The sequence below is a fragment of the Paroedura picta genome, chromosome 3 (genome assembly GCF_049243985.1).
Source record: "Paroedura picta isolate Pp20150507F chromosome 3, Ppicta_v3.0, whole genome shotgun sequence".
NCBI lineage: Eukaryota > Metazoa > Chordata > Lepidosauria > Squamata > Gekkonidae > Paroedura > Paroedura picta.
Window position 1 is genome coordinate 157,815,239 of NC_135371.1, and position 17,515 is coordinate 157,832,753.

Consider the following 17,515-nt stretch of genomic DNA (forward strand, 5'->3'; position numbering starts at 1 on the left):
AGCAATCTGTCAATTACTGAGTTAAGGAGAAAAAGCCCTCCAGTGGGCTGTGGGGAGGGGGGAATGTCAGTCATGGGGGTTCTGATTCAAGGGACATGTCCCCGATGCAGGCAGGACCTACAAATATGCACACCTTCCCATCCAACAGCATGCAAAAGCACAGTGACTAAAATATTACTAAAACGATCGTACCAAAACGATTTGGGAAAGATCGCAGCAAAACAAGAGGAAAGTAGACAGATGGATGATCCATGCGGATGCTCCTGCAAACAGCACGGCGGTAAGGAAGCCAGTGCCTTGAAAATAAGGGCTGTCAACAGCCTCAAGCATTTGGATAATTTAAATAAACCGAACTTTTGTTTTCATTAGAGCTGAGCTGTCACTGACCTTCGCCTAAGCATTCTAGTCTTCAACCTAAGAGCTAACCTGCTAGATGAAACCAAAGTCCACCTAGTCCAGTTTTCCTACAGCAGGGATAGTCAACTTGTGGTCCTCCAGATGTTCATGGACTACAATTCCCATAAGCCCCTGCCGGTGTTTGCTGGCAGGGGCTCATGGGAATAGTAGTCCACGCACATCTGGAGGACCATAGGTTGACTACCCCTGTCCTACAGGACAAACATTTCTAGGAAGAGCTCAAGTGGAGCATGAGGGCTACAACCCTGCGTTGTTTGCCCTAGAACTTGGTACTTGGGATCTAGTCAACCTCTGAGCCTGGAGGTTCCATTTCACTATTATGGCTTATGTTGGCAACAACATATTTAGATGTTCTCAAGATCTTTGCTTTTCTCCTCATGCAGTAACAGAAGCTCTCTGGTCATCTCCTCTCCAGTAAGTCCAACCAGCTCCTCTTTCATGTCTCCAGGGAACAGCATAAACGAAGCACCAACATCTCCTGCCATTTCCCCAGATCCTGCAAGTGAATCTCTTTCCGCAACAGAGGTGGCATCTACATCCAGTGGATCCAGTGAGACAGAGGGAAAAGACCCTGCCTCCTTAGCCACTGAGTCACAGGATGAGGCGCCGGAGGTAGCTGAGGCAGACTTTTTCATTGCTACAAAGCCCAAAGATGGCAACCAAGCTGAAGGGCTAGAGAAGCCCATACCCATTACTGAAGACACCCCCCAGAAAGTCGAGGCATTTGCAAAGAACATGGCAGCAGGGATTTTATCAGAGGCACTGCTTGAGGCGGCCAGCAAAGGCCAAATCGTTCGCAGAGACTCAGAAGAGACCACACGGCCCATTTCGGTCAACAACTCAGAAACAAGTGACCTTTGCGAAAAAGACGGAAGTTCTCTACCCTGTCTAAGCAGCAAGGTCCCAGAGCCACCAAAACAAGAAGCAGAGTCCTCTGAAGGCACTCAGAATAATGCTGAGATTGAGGAACTGAGTAGTCAGGAGAACAAGTCGCCACCTAGCAACGCATCACAGAGTCTTGACGAAAGTCTCCAAGATTCTGAGTCTTCCACCCAAGCTGAAGCAGCCCAAGAAGATACCAACAGTGGGCCTACCTCCACTGTCCTGGAAACAGGGGCCATCGATCAGACACCGCCTGATCAAGCGGAGACTGCGGAAGGGGGCTGTCAGCAGTGGAGGAATACCGAAGATGATGTCAGTAGTGAAGGAAGCATTGAAGAAGATGATGTTTCACCAAAGGTCATCAATGCTCAGGTAAGATATTTTATACTCCCCACTGTTCTGAGTGCATGGAGTTCTAGAAATAGTACTTACCTGGTGGGTTCCCTGTGGAGGACACAGCACTGGGGATTTCCAGCGTTTTTGCAAAAATTTGCTGTTTTAAAATACATATAAATATGAAATAACTATGCAAGTGCACCACAGATCTTCAGAGACTCTGCCCTTACAGGTGTTTCAGACAGCTTTCAGAATTTTAAACTAATGCTGTGGGGCTGGGGGGGGGTCTTCTCCTCCGGGCTCTGAGGGTTTCTTAGTCAGAGCCCTTTTCTGACCAGTCATGAAGCAACAGGACTTTTTCTTCTGTCATAGGTTCACAACTTCCCTGGGCTGGTCTGGGCCTGGCAGCACCTGCCTCCCATCTTGCTTGGGCCAGGATGAGCCTGGCAGCAGCCAATTATAGCCTTGCCTGGGAATCTCCCAGAATTACAGCTGATCTCTAGACCAGGCCTCTCTAGACCAGGCATTGTCAACCTTTTTTTGGTCATGGCCCTTTTAGGATCTCTTCTCAGGTTCTGCTGCCCCCTGCAGGAGGCTGGCTGCTTGTGCAATGAGCTAGGCTAAAAAAGGCCTAGGCTAAGAGTGAAATAACTATACTTGCCTCAGATATACGCAAGACAGTTTTCTAGAACATTCAATCAAGAGAGGCATGTACATTTTTTTTCTTGAGTGTATTAATTAAAGAACACACAAAGGAACAAATTGCATGATTTCCTTTTCTTTCCCTTGACGAAGGTCAAGCTTTCTAGCAATTATGGCATCATATGCGACAAAAAGGAAATTGCATCAGTTCAGCTAAGGCTTCCATTCTCACATTTTTCAGTTTGTGGCCCCCTTCAAATATGCCAGGGCCCCCCAGGTCGCATATGGCCCCCACTGAGAATGCCTGCTCTAGACAACAGAGAGAGTTTCCTCTGGAGGAAATGGCTGCCGTGGAGATTGGCCTTTAGCGTACTATATCCTCCTGAGGTCCTTCCCCCCAAAAAAACCTGCCCTTCCCAGGGAGTTCTACCCCCAAATCTCCAGGAATTTCTCAACCCAGATAACCCTACCTGGTAGCAGCCTCCACATGGCTTGCCTGGGCTATGCTTGGTGTTGGCCACCTGGGCACTCAACAGCTGCTCATGGATGCCTGAACCCAGGTGTGGGAGCATAGAACAAGGCAGTCCCTAAGGTCATTCCCTTCTTAAAATGTACCTGGTTATAATGGGCAGTCTGCTCTTCCACAGGGGCTATTTCTGATCAGAGAAACATTGTGGGATGGGAGCAACTTTGCCCCTTCCCTAGCACTGCAAGGCCCAATTCACATCCACCATTTTGATCACTCAAGTCTGGGGATCCAAACAGCATCATAAATGGCAGGCTTTCATTAGTAAAGAATATCTACAGACGTGGTTGCCATTTCTGGCTGGGGCACTTCATGGGGATTGTTGGAATATGCAAGATCTTTAGTTTGCATGATTCAAAAGCATATAATGAATATCCTACAGGTGTCTTGGAAGAGAGGCATGCTTAGTACAGTTAGTATAGGAACTTCCTGATATTTTTCCAGTAGCCTTCTCTAGCGTCCCGATTGCCTCATTGAAAACTTCCTGCTCCTTTGAGCACACTTCCTCCCTGCTTGCCTCCAGAACAGACTGAATGAAGACAACAGGACAGTTAGACAGGACTAAACATGAGCAGGCAGTGTGATGCAGCAGTAAAAAAGGCGAATGCCATTTTGGGCTGTATCAACAGGGGCATCACATCAAAAGTACAAGATGTCATAGTCCCATTGTATACGGCACTGGTCAGACCACACCTGGAGTACTGTGTGCAGTTCTGGAGGCCTCACTTCAAGAAGGACGTAGATAAAATTGAAAGGGTACAGAGGAGAGCGACGAGGATGATCTGGGGCCAAGGGACCAAGCCCTATGAAGATAGGTTGAGGGACTTGGGAATGTTCAGCCTGGAGAAAAGTAGGTTGAGAGGGGACATGATAGCCGTCTTTAAGTATTTGAAAGGTTGTCACTTGGAGGAGGGCAGGATGCTGTTTCCGTTGGCTGCAGAGGAGAGGACACGCAGTAATGGGTTTAAACTTCAAGTACAACGATATAGGCTTGATATCAGGGGGAAAAAATTCACAGTCAGAGTAGTTCAGCAGTGGAATAGGCTGCCTAAGGAGGTGGTGAGCTCCCCCTCACTGGCAGTCTTCAAGCAAAGGTTGGATGCACACTTTTCTTGGATGCTTTAGGATGCTTTGGGCTGATCCTGTGTTGAGCAGGGGGTTGGACTAGATGGCCTGTATGGCCCCTTCCAACTCTATGATTCTATGATTCTATGACTCTTGCTCTCGCTCCTCTCTTTCTATACAGAGTTGCATTCTTTTAAGCAGCCTGGTGTTTTGCCCCTCTCTTGCATATTTAAACTCTGCCAACAAAGACTGGGGGGCAGTGTGTGGGAAGAGCCATATTTCGGGAAGGAGCTATATACGTCTGTAATACCATAGAGTCCACTTTTCAAAGCAGCTACTAGGGCAGTCTTTTTCAACCTTTTTACTGTTGAGACCCCCCTGAAACACTTTTCAGGCTTCAAGAGACCCCGGAAGTGATGTCAGCAGGCCACACCTCCCTGCCATGCCCCCGGAAGTCACATGTCACCAGAACTGCCGTCACCCAGACACTCCCACTGGATATGACATCACCAGGTGACTCCCACAGGACAGGAAATGACAACACACATATTTTCAGATGAATAGAACCATACCTGCACTCTAGGCAGGCTATCAGTTTGCTCTTCTTCACAAAAGGGAGTCTGCAGTGGGGGCCTGCAGAAACAGGGCCAGGGTACTCTCTGTTGTGTCCCACTCCAGTTAAGTACTTACCTCTCTGTACTCCAGTCACCACCACGTGCAACAAGCCTCAGCCAGCAAGGATTTCTAAGGCTGGGGCCCCTCCCTTTCCCAAACCCCCCAGACCCATCATTGGCCATTTTGGGAGCAGGGGTGGGTGGATCTGAAATTGGCTGCCATTACCATTTAGAATTAGGGTGGGTGGGAACACAATAGGTCAGGTATAAGAACAGATTAGCTAAGGCAGGCCCAAGGTCCATCTAGCCATCAGTGGCCTGTCAGATCTTGGCCTGTCATTCTTCTGAACCACTTCTTTAAAGCAAGGTTTGTCTGTGAGCACCCCAAGGCCATCGCTTTGTTGCAGAATGGCTTATTGCAACTGCAAAAAATGTGCTTAGCCAGTTTTCCAAAAACAGAGCTCTCGCTTGGGTAGCTGGATTGCATCAAACAGGCCAGACATGAACAAGCAAAAGCAACCCTGTCCGACAGGCAAAGCTAGCTTGGATTCCTAAACAACAAAACAATAAAAGGACACAGTGCTAGGGTTGTTAAATTGCAGCTGGAACTACGGGGCTGGGTGTTAAATGTTCCAATGTGTTGCTGACTGAAGGCATGTTTGTGAGTTGTTTGTCCCTTGGCAGAGAAAAACCATAACAGCACCACTCGGAGTATTTGGAGCATTGAAATATACATACATACATACATACATACATACATACATACATACATACATACATACATACATACATACATACATACATACATACATACATACATACATACATATTCTCAGTAGCCTTTAGTAGCCCTGTAAAATAGACTGGCAGTTCACCCCTACCCTCTGTAGAGCAGGTTTATAGCTAGGGTTGCCAACCCACAGGTGGAGCCTGGAGACATCCTGACATTACAACTGATCTCCAGACAACAGATATCAATTTCCCTGGAGAAAATGGCTGCTTTAGAGGGTCAACTCTATGACATTGTACCTTGCTGAAGTCCCACCCCTCTCCAAATCCCACCTTCACAGGCTTCTTCCACGAAATCTCCAGGTATTTCCTAACCCAGAGCTGGCAAGCCTAGTTTATGGCAGATGTGAGCGATGTTTCCTCTAATCCCCCCCCCCCCAACTGAGCGGAGCAGTTCACGCCCTGAGCAGAACAGAATTGCTGTAATCCTCAAAGGGGGATGATGCGCCTTGCAAGACCTTGTGTGGCTCCAGGACACTGCTGAGAGGGGCTTCCTGTGTTAAGGAGCAGTTGCTCACAACTGAGAGCAGCCTTTTAAAACTTTTTGACCGTTCAGGAATCCCTGCAATATTTTTCAGGCTTCAAGGAACCCCAGATGTGGTGACAAGCCCCTTCAGAGAAGTGGGCACAGAAAATGCAGGAACCTACCAGTCAATCAGTTGATCATTTGCCATTTGATTGATTGATTGATTTAGAGATTTAGAGATTTAGTGATTTATTGCCCGCCACTCCCTGAACGCTCCTGGCGGGTTACAAATGTCAGATATATTTTTCCATTGTAGAGAGAGAGAGAGACTAGGGCTGTACAGCAACAGGGGAAGTGGGCTCTAGTGACATCTGGTACTGTCAGCAGCCATCTGAACTTCTGGGAATGACTGCATAGCCCCTGTGTAGCCCAAATGTCACCCCAGGGTTCCCCAGCACCCTGGTTGGAAATCCTAGTTTATAGGGAACACTGGGTGTGAGATTTGACCTGGAGACTTTTGGCTCACAGCTCATATATAGTCCCTCTAACTTTTGATTATGAGCTTCCTCTTCTAATCTTAATCTGTCTTCTGAGACACCAGCTTCCTGATTCCCAGCAGTGTACTAACCATCTGTTACACACTCAAGGGGAGTGCTCCCTAACAAGGACAGCAATGTTGAATGTTGAGCATTGAACATTAAAGCATAACGATAAGGAATATATTGAGATAGTAGGGAAGGCTCAGTTAGACCGTTTATGCACTGGGAACTTCACTGCCCCAGCTTCTGTGCAGGAACACAAATCGGGGGTGGATGAGGTGATCTGGGCCAAATGCTCCCCCATGTGGGTGCAGGAAGAGGTGGGGCAACCTGCTACGACTAAAACTAAAGCCTGCAGCCCCGCATGAAACCTCCAGTGCATAAACGGTCTTAGTGAAAACTGATGTCAAAATACACATAATACGTGCAATGCAGATTATTGTTAACAGTTAACAATGACCAGAGTAATATATAACGTATTGCACAGGATGCAGTTTTCCAACAGGGAGTAGGAATACTGCGAATTCTTCATCTAATGTGATCAACAGCCTGCCTAATCCAGAATATGCTGTAGGTTTACTCCCAGTTGGATCAACCCCAGTTGTTGTGTTTATTATCAAATTTCTAGACTGGTGACTTGGTACTAGGAAAGCTCTCCAGAGTTCAACCAATCAAATGAATTGATCAACCAATAAGAATAAAAGGAGAGAAGAAAAGATCTTCATTCAGAGGCTGCAGAATAAGAGACTTCTGCCAGAATCACCATACAGAACCCCTGAAATCCAAAATGCAACCAGTATTTATACAAAAATATATTAATATTATTTCCCTAAACCCTTCCCAACTTTCTCTTGAACACCCCCCAGTGTCGTGCTTCATAATTTTCTTTGTCCTGATAAAACCAATTAAAATATATTTATTATCTATCTCAGGATTATTTCTCTGCATTGCTAATGTGATATCATTCATGATGAGGCCTTTTTCTTGACAGGTCAAATTATACAATTAACACTTATCTAGCCTTGTAGTTCACTGCTGAACATACAGGGAATTTTCCTACTATTCTGTTAATGAATTATAAAAGACTAGCTTGCCATCTCCAGCCATGGAGGTTAACATATTTTAAGATATTTCTCATGGATTTTTAATTTAAGCCATTCCTGCACAATCCATCTTGTCTCTCCACCAGTGAAGGTGGAGTTGCACCTGTCTGAGACCAGTGGACTTAGAAGGGGGTCACTGTGCTTTGGCTGCACGTGGAGGGGTGGGGAATCAAACCCGGCTGTCCAGCTTAGAGGGCACCACTCTTAACCACTACTCTAAGCTGGTTCTCATTTCATCCAAAAATAAAGGGGAAAAACTGTTATAGAAATAGTTAGAACAGCTTCTCTGAGCATATGAAGAGGATCTTTATCACAGTGCTTGTATGTATGGTTATTGAGAAAGACTTACAGCTCAGAGAGTACGACTTCCAGCACTACTTATAAAAAAATAAACATCAGTGTGGTCTCTTATATTTTTCTAGATGTTGTACAATCCACTGAATTCTGTGTCTTCTGTCACTCCTCAATAACACAGAGTAGAATCATAGAATCATAGAGTTGGAAGGGGCCACACAGGCCATCTAGTCCAACCCCCTGCTCAACGCAGGATCAGCCCAAAGCATCCTAAAGCATCCAAGAAAAGTGTGTATCCAACCTTTGCTTGAAGACTGCCAGTGAGGGGGAGCTCACCACCTCCTTAGGCAGCCTATTCCACTGCTGAACTACTCTGACTGTGAAAATTTTTTTCCTGATATCTAGCCTATATCGTGTACTTGTAGTTTAAACCCATTACTGCGTGTCCTCTCCTCTGCAGCCAGCAGAAACAGCATCCTGCCCTCCTCCAAGTGACAACCTTTCAAATACTTAAAGAGGGCTATCATGTCCCCTCTCAACCTCCTTTTCTCCAGGCTGAACATTCCCAAGTCCCTCAACCTATCTTCATAGGGCTTGGTCCCTTGTATCTCCCTCCCAAAGTAGGTGACAAGCATGGTTGTAGATGATTCTGTACTACAGGATAGTTGAATTCATGCAGGGTTTTTTTAATTGTAGATCGCCTCCACGTTTTTCTCCGAAGATGAAAGAGAGAAAGACAGCAAACTGCCCGTGGACTTCCTGTTCAAGGTGAGAAGCATGTGTCACCCTTGTACAAACCTTAAGGTTTTGGCTGATCAGAAAATAAATGCCTATTTGCTTGCATTAAGCATGGCAGGGGGCATAATTCCAAGGGCATAGATATTTAGGCCTGTTGGAAGAAGGTATTCAGAACAGACATTTCCATTTGGTTTTTAATGTAATGTTGCAAATGATGATTATTGAGAGTCATTTGGGATCTCCAAAGTTATAAGCCTATAAGCACGAGCTGTTTCACCGGGCCAATAGTTGGGGCCAGGAAATAATACCAAAGATGCTAGCCTTCCACTCCAAAAATCCATCCGCCCAAGGGAAGAAAAGAAAAGAAATCCATCCAACACTATCTAGCGCCCTCAGAAAACGATTTTAATCGAAGAGGAAGCGGGCTTTTAAAACCCAAGCCTAAAATTACATTTGAAGAATGTTTTATAGGACTGCTTTTAGGCACATTCGTATTGACGGGTTTTAAAACCTGTTGTGGCCCACCCTGAACCGGCTAGGGAAGTCATAAAAATAAAATTGATTTGTTGATTGATAAAACCAGCCCAGCTGGCCTGCTGTTCTAGAAAAATCAAAACTTTATTGGCACCATGGTTCTCATCCCAGGCTCAAGCAATCCAAGCGCATACTAAAGATGACAATGATCACCTGCAGTTTGAAAGAGGGGAGATCATCCTGGTGCTGGCAGATACCCAGGCACAGGTAATACTGGGGGATTGGGCTGCCGCTGTTGTTGGAAATGATGAGAATATCTCGCCCTTCTGTGAACATGCCAGAGCAACCTTTCTCAGCTTTTTTACCGTTGGGAAACCCCTGAAACATTCTTTAGGCTTCGAGAAACCCCAGAAGCGGTGCGATCGTGCAGAATAGGGATGGGAAGCATCGCTGTGGTCACGCCCACCTGGGGCCCCTCCCCTCCCCCTACAGGCCCATCATTGGCCATTGTAGGGGATAGAACAGGTTGACATGACCGTATGTGGTCATCTCACCCAATAAATGTTTAACAAATTTAATATATATATATTAATAATTAATGACCTCCCACCCATCTGGGAAACCCTTCCAGGGCCGTCAAGAAACCCCAGGGTTTCACGACTCTCTGGCCTGCGCTGGAGAGTCTGGCAGCACCTTAAGAACCAACAGACTTACCGTAGAGTAAGCATTCATAGCCGAGAGGCTATTTGGATCCATAAAGAGGTGAGTAATTTTGAAGTGGAAACCAAGATACAAGTACTTTATGAAACCAATAGCTCAACGTAGAGAGCATTGCCTGCCCTTCTCCCCTTCCCTGTCCAAGGGAATTCTCCACACAGTTCTCCTTGCTGCTGCAAATGCAGAGGCATTTCCAGTGGCCATAGAGATTCTGCATGGAGAGTTCCCTGGGTTTCCCATGCCTCACCCCTCCTTAGCTACCATTCTCCTCTGCCACCTTTTTTGGCTGTAAAGTTGACTGATGGCGACCCAGTAGGGCAGGGGTAGTCAACCTATGGTCCTCCAGATGTTCATGGACTACAGGGGTAGACCAAGTAGGGCAGGGGTAGTCAACCTGTGGTCCTCCAGCTGTTCATGGACTACAATTCCCATGAACCCCTGCCAGCAAAGGCTGGCAGGGGCTCATGGGAATTGTAGTCCATGGACACCTGGAGGACCACAGGTTGCCTATCCCTGCAGTAGGGTTTTCAAGGCAAGAGACATTCAGAGGTGGTTTGCCATTGCCTGCCCCTGTGTAGCAACCCTGGACTTCCTTTCATGGTCTCCTATCCGAATACCAAACCAGAGCCAACCCTGCTTAGCTTTTGAGGTCTGAAGGGATTGGTCTAGCCTGGGCCTTTGCCCCTAGAAGGCTTTTTTAAAAATCAATAATTGCTAGATCACCCAGGCGCTATGTACCATGACTATCTGCGGCCAGGATCTCCTAGCTTTTTGTAAAAAAGTTGTCCCTAGCCTCTTTTGATTTCTGTTTTTTGTTTAATAAATAAAGCAGCCTCTTTATGGAAGCAACCCAAATCACAGGCCTGAACGCAAGAGACCGTGGGAAGTGATCTAGGGGGAAAAAGTAGGCACCGAAGCATTACAATCACAAATACAGATCACGTCCAGAGATAATGTGAAAGCCAAACTTGAAACCTGGAGTAACAGACCAAGAAGGAAAGCAAGGGGTGACCGAAAGGAGAGACTACTTAAGAAATTGGGAGGGAGATATTCAGTCCTGTGGTCATACAATTTTTATAGCACTCTTGTTTTTTACATGTTTTTTACATCTCGATGGGTCAGCTTAGCCTGATCTCATCTAGATCTCAAAAGCTAAGCGGGGTTGGCCCTGGTTACTATTTGGATAATAGTATTGAGGCTTTTGAACTCTGGTGCTGGAGAAGACTCTTGCGAGTTCCTTGGACTGCAAGGCGAACAAACCGGTCAGTCCTAGAGGAGATCAGCCCTGCCTGCTCCTTAGAAGGCCAGATCCTGAAGATGAAACTCAAATACTTTGGCCACCTCATGAGAAGGAAGGATTCCCTGGAGAAGAGCCTAATGCTGGGAGTGATTGAGGGCAAAAGAAGAAGGGGACGACAGAGAATGAGGTGGCTGGATGGAGTCACTGAAGCAGTCGGTGCAAACTTAAATGGACTCCGGGGAATGGTAGAGGACAGGAAGGCCTGGAGGATCATTGTCCATGGGGTCGCGACTATTTAGATGGGAGACCACCGAAGAAGTCCAGGTTTGCTGTACAGAGCCAGGCAGTGACCCAACAACTCTGAACATCCCTTGCTTTGAAAATCCTATGGAGTCTCTGTCAGTCATTTGCAAGCTGACTACATATTTTACACCACCATAATTTTCTTGTACATAAGAATAAGCAAATGCATACAAACATATTTAATCTGCATGATTTATAGTACAGTTACTGTGTGGCTATTAGCCACAACATTCAAATTCTTGGCACAAAAGGATGAAGAAATGTTGGCTGCTTCTTTTTTTTTAATGTCAAACATACACTCACCGGCTTGTGTCAAGTCCACAATGGGTGGAGCGTATTTTGGAATGTCTTGTGCAAACGACACCGCTCTGTTCTTTCGCAGAAAGTCTGACCTGACCTTGTGGCGTTCTCTGTTCTCAGCCAGGAACGGGAAGCACAGGCAGAGCCTTAGATCTCTTTATTCATTTTTAAATAAGTGCAGGGCCTCCTGTCAATCATTAACCTTCTCCTTTGTGCTCTCTTCTCCACACCAAACAGCTCTGATCAGGTACTTCTTGTGAAAATAGAAAAGGTGAAAGGTAGATTGGACCTGCTATGCATTGTCTCTTTAGGAATTCAGAAATCCATCCCCACCTAGATTGTTTATGTCATTTATGCCATGTAGTGGCAAAGGGCCAAACTATATAAGATGCTCGGGGGGAATTCGTGTCCACATCCCAAGACATGTAATTTAGCTACAAAACACAGCTCCACAGGGCCCCTGATATGAATCTTCCATCATGTGTCATAATGCCTTTCCTCAAGTTGCTTTCAACCCTGGAGAAGATTTTAAGAAGACAGGAAGCTGGATTAGAAATGCCAGCCTCCAGATGGGGCCTGGGGTTCTCTTGGAATTACAGCTCATCTCCAGACTACAGAGATCTGGAGAATATGGATGCTTTGGAGGCAGAGATGCCAGTCTCCAGGTGGGACCTGGGAATCCCCCAATTTTAGAATTCTCCAGGCGTCAGAGATCAGTTCCCCTGGAGAAAGGGGCTGCTTTGGAAGGTGGCCTCTGTGGCATTTGAGACCCCTTCCTGCTCTAAATCCCGCCTACTCCTGACTCCACCCCTGAAGTCTCCAGGTATTCCCAGCCCAGAGCTGGCAACCCTATTTGGAGAGTGGACCCTATGGTACACTATGGAGGTCCCTCTCCTCCACCCCCCAAATCTCCAGAAGTTTCAGTACCTGGAGTTGGCAACCCTACCCCTTGCCCGTTGTGACTAGGCAGCTCTATGCCAGTCTTATTTCCTTGCCAGGCCTTACAGCAGCTGTGGGAGGGCCATGTTGAATGGAGAAATGGCATGTGTAAGAGGCAGGGCAATTACCACTATCTTCCCCAGGGCCACCCACAGTTGGCTTCTGCGCCTAAATTGCACATCTGTGGATCAAAGTATAGACTCCTAATGTAATGTGAAGTTTAGCCCAAAGTAACTGTGCCTGCAGAGCCTCTTGTGGCGCAGAGTGGTAAGGCAGCTGTCTGAAAGCTTTGCCCATGAGGCTGGGAGTTCAATCCCAGCAGCCGGCTCAAGGTTGACTCAGCCTTCCATCCTTCCGAGGTCGGTAAAATGAGTACCCAGCTTGCTGGGGGGTAAACGGTCATGACTGGGGAAGGCACTGGCAAACCACCCCGTATTGAGTCTGCCATGAAAACGCTAGAGGGCGTCACCCCAAGGGTCAGACATGACTCGGTGCTTGCACAGGGGATACCTTTACCTTTACCTTTAACTGTGCCTGCACCAACACATTACTGGATACTGTTTGTTTGTTTGTTTATTATATTTGTGTGCCGTCCTCCCCTGAGGCTCAGGACGGTTCCCATGAAATGTAACAGAATTGTACATCAAGCTCAGGTTTTTTTCCATTGAATAAAAACAACGGCAATGGGAATGATAATAACAACAACAAAAGTATAAAAGTTCAACAGAACAACAATCAGTTCGAGTCAGGTACATGGATTCCTGCCATCTTGACACTATATGCAGGAGTGGCCAAACTCTAGCTCTCCAGATGTCCATGGACTGCAATTCCCATGAGCCCCTGCCAGCATGAGATCTGGAGAGTCACAGCTTGCCCCCCCCCCTGCACTGTAGCAATCAATCACAACTGGATTTCCCTTTATGGATAAGACCAGGGGTAGTCAAACTGCGGCCCTCCAGATGTCCATTTGCTGGCAGGGGCTCCTGGGAATTGTAGTCCATGGACATCTGGAGGGCCGCAGTTTGACTACCCCTGGATAAGACCATCCAGGAAATGCATTATTTGCTCTGGTACGATAGCACGATATACAAAAATGTGTGGATGCACAGCCAATTAGGAATGTGGAAGTTCCTGATTCAAGCCTTAACTCAATTAAGGTCTCCAACACTGGCCTAATTTACAAGATTGTTGTACAGATTAGTGAGAAGACATTTTCTGGCCTACCTTACCCTGAGGGGTTTGTATTTCTCTTTTTAAGAAGGAAGCAAAGAAACAAAATAGCCCTCGAAAGGGTCTTAGAGAACCAGCTTATTGTAATACTGAAGTAAGACCTCAGAGATCTCCATAAGAGTTTGCTGGATGACTTTGGGCCAGTCACTCTTTCTCAGTTTACCTCACAGGATTATTGGATGGGGCTCTCCCAACCCTGAAGGGGAAATTGATGAATCAGTTCAACTTAACATAACAGTACTGGGTTCTGCTAATGATGGAAGTGGGGAAGGCAAGCACCTGTTAGATACTGTTCCACTGGCCAGCGATGGAGCCCACGGGGACAGGGAATAAGTGTTGAGGAGAGTGACTAGAAGGAGAGCCAACACGTTTCAGAAACCTGTCTATACCAGCAGCTGCATTCTGCTCCAGGGTGTCACTTAGAAGGCAAGATTCAGGTATCGGTTTTTTAGCAACAACAAAATTCTAGCCAATGCATTTTAAAATTAAGGCTCTGCGTGCATATTTGAGGTTGAAGAATCTGAAAGCGATTTGCTGATTTTGGCCATCTTCAGGATTTTATTTTTAATGTGGATGTTCCCTATTCCCCTTTAGAAACTGCGAAGCATCCGTTGTGGTTGTAGCAAAGCACCCCCACAGGTGCATTTTCCCTTCATACATAAGTGAATCATCTCTCTTTCTCTCCCCCCTTTTCTGAATATGCTGAGATGGCTTTCCTGGCTGGGGCTTTAGGGAAGGGGAAAGACTAAAAGTTCTTTTTGTCTTTCTAGGAAAGAGGATTCCTTATGGGTGTGAAAGAGAAGGATTGGAAGGAAATCCAGAATACATCACAGAAAGGCATTTTCCCTCCGGACCTCATCAAATCTATCAGCTCGGAATAAGCCGAGGAGCTTGAACAGAATTGGGGCAGACTGAGAACTGGATAAAGAAGCAGCCCTTCCATTCACAGCTATTTCCCAAAGCTGCTTATTGTTGTATTAACCATGGGCAGACTGGAAAGGAAAATGGCACAAAAGCAAGCCAAGATGAGTGGGCCCACTCAACTAGAAGCCCCTAGGAGCAAAGGCCAGCACAGCTATTGTCGTCTCCTGCAAATTGGAAGTAGTACAGGAGGAGGTAAATGGTGACCTGACACAGATCATCATTAATAATGAAGGGTCTGAGTCAGGTGGCCCCTCGCACACCAGTAGAACCACTGGGGCTTGGCTCTGCTTTCTTCTGTTACCAGCCCCTTAGAACTTTGGCCCACCAGGAAATTCCCCTGTAAGTTAAATGGCCAGTCCACCCCTGGTATTAGCCTTCTTCTTTCTATTCCCTTCTCTCCCAGAGCCTCATAGCAAAGTGGTACTACGTAAATTGCATTACTGGTACCTGCACTTCAGAAAGGTTTGATTGCTGTCTACTATTAGCCCAATTGCTGTCTACTATTCCCCTCTGGGGAATAGGAAATTATATGGAAGGAGGGATATGGAAGGAGTTGTGGCCTTGAATACAGGTTTGGGACCTTGAATCTTCAGGTGACTCTGCCTTATACTGAAAGTCATCCATCAAGGTCAGTATCGGCAGCCACTCAGATTGGCAGCCTCCCTCTAAGGCAGGGGTAGTCAACAATTCCCATGAGCCCTGCCAGCATTTGCTGTAGTCCATGGATATCTGGAGGACCACAGGTTGACTACCCCTGCTCTAAGGTCTCAGGCAGAGACCTTTCACATCACCTGTTAAATGGAGGTGCTAGGGACTAAAGTCTGGGACCTTGAGTCTTCAAGACAGATGCTGTTCCACTGAGCTACAGCCCTACCGTAGAGGGCATCCTCATCGCTTACTACCTGCACCTTTGAATTGGAGATCCTGGGGCTTGAACCCATGATCTTCTGCATGCCAAGCGGTTGTGCTACCACTGAGCTACTGCCTACCCTTAAATTCCTTGACTACCGGAATGTGTTCCTACCATGTGTTCCTACCTGTAGGTTTTTATACTTTGGAAAGTTTTGGTAGGGCCTTGATATGCCCAACGCCCCTCTGTACCAGTCAGCTACACCACATGGATCACTTTGAGAATATTAGACTGAGTCTGGAGCCGCCAGATGATCTACCCCCTGGTTTTTCATCACTAGTTATGATTGTAATCCATAGTGGCTACAATGGCTCTGAGACGTTAGGGAGGAGTTTTTTAGTTTATATTTTTACCACCATTTTATCTGCTATATATTGTGGGGAATTGATGTAATTGTATTATAGGAGGTCTTAGAATTTTGGATCATGTTGTTTTATGATATGTTTTTATTGTGAACTGCCACGAGCCAGCTTTCTGGGAGAGGCGGTATAAAAATCGAATAAATAAATAGATAATAAATAAACCATAGCCCAAGAATGCTTTGACACTGCTGTTCATTTCAAGAGAGTACTACAAACCGCCCAGAGCCTGTTTGTCAGGAAGGGCGGTCCATAAATCTAAGAAATAAAATAACCCAAAGAAGTAACGGCTTACAAACTAAGAAATAAAATAAAGGCTCCACAAAAGACAGCTTGGGTTGAATGAAGTAATTGTATGGTTGGAGAACTACCTACAGCACTGCAAATTTGTAACCGTCACATTTCTTCTACACTGGACACTTCTGTTCACATTATGTCAGTGGTCCCCAACCTTTTTATCACCGGGGACCGGTCAACGCTTGACAATTTTACTGAGGCCCGGGGGTAGTCTTTTGCTGAGGGATGTCACCGGTACCGCCTGGGTCCCTGCTCCGCTTGCTTTCCCGCCAGCGCCCCTGACTTCCTGCCATCCACTGGGGGACGCTGCCAGCAGCAGTTGCACAGTGCCATGCCGAGGGGGAGCCCTGGAGAGGGGCCCCATGGCGGCCACTGAAGAGCACCAAAGGTGAGCTGGCGGCAGAGTGGCAAGGCAGCCCCCCAGGCAGCAGCTGGGGAGGAGGACGAGGAGGAGCCGTGGCCCGCTACAAACTGATCTGCGGACCGGTCCTGGTCCCTTGACCGGAGGTTGGGGACAGCTGATGTATAGAATTGCCTAAATACCTAACTTTTGTATTGCATTTGTCTAAATGTTTTACCACTGACAAACCCTTGAAACCTTCTTCAGGCTTCGCGGAACCCCAGTAGTGGCATGATCATGCAGAATATGGTTGGGAAAGAAAACTGTGTACACGCCCACCCTGATCCTCTCCAGGCCCCACATTGGTCAGTTGCGGGGGGTGGAGTCAACATGACCATATATGGTCATATCACCTGGTAAATGATGATCATCATACTCTGGTTCTTAACAAGCAGAGTTGCAGCTTTCTGTCAGTCATCTCTTACCTCGAGTCTTTGTAATGGTGGTCGTAAAGACATTGCTCCTTCCTCTGAATGCAATCAACCAAGATGGATCCCCCCTCTCTTCCAGTCCAGGGAATTTAATGCCTCCACTCGCCCCACCTCAGTCAGTCATTCTCTTCTTATACTTCCCCGGAAGAGCTACCCCCTAGCACCTGGCATCCCCAAGACTCTGTCACCTCCTAGGTGTTGCATTCCTGCCACAGAGTGAGATGGCCCTTTGATGATTCTCTATAACAGGCTTTCTCAATCAGGGTTTTGTGAAATCCTGGGGTTTCCTGACAGCTCTGAAAGGGTTTCCTGAATGGGTGGGCATCAACTAATTTTTCATATATTTTAAAAATGTGTTAAATATTTATCAGGTGATATGATCATAGATGGTCCTCCATCCCCAAATGGCCAATGCTGGGTCTGGACGGGGAGGGAAAGGGAGGGCCCCAAGGTGGGCGTGTACACAGCTTTGCTTCCCAACTGTATTCGGCACAATCACACCACATCAGGGTTTGCTCAACACCTGAAGGATGCTTCAGGGGTTTTGCAACAGTAAAACGTCGAGAAAGGCTACTCTAGA

The 17,515-nt window shown here is 46.7% G+C and overlaps 1 protein-coding gene across 2 annotated transcripts in view; it reads left to right on the forward strand.

The window, feature by feature from the left end:
* Positions 1-15,985, forward strand: part of BIN2 (bridging integrator 2) — a 37,175-nt gene extending 21,190 nt beyond the window's left edge. Inside the window, exons 10-13 of one of the 2 annotated variants that reach the window (XM_077328914.1) lie at positions 801-1,671; positions 8,370-8,441; positions 9,057-9,152; positions 14,385-15,985. In XM_077328914.1, the coding sequence (XP_077185029.1) occupies positions 801-1,671; positions 8,370-8,441; positions 9,057-9,152; positions 14,385-14,495 (1,150 nt within the window). In that variant the 3' untranslated portion in view covers positions 14,496-15,985. The remainder of the gene's footprint in view (positions 1-800; positions 1,672-8,369; positions 8,442-9,056; positions 9,153-14,384) is intronic. The other variant, XM_077328915.1, reaches the window with a different exon arrangement.
* The last annotated feature ends 1,530 nt before the right edge of the window (positions 15,986-17,515 follow it).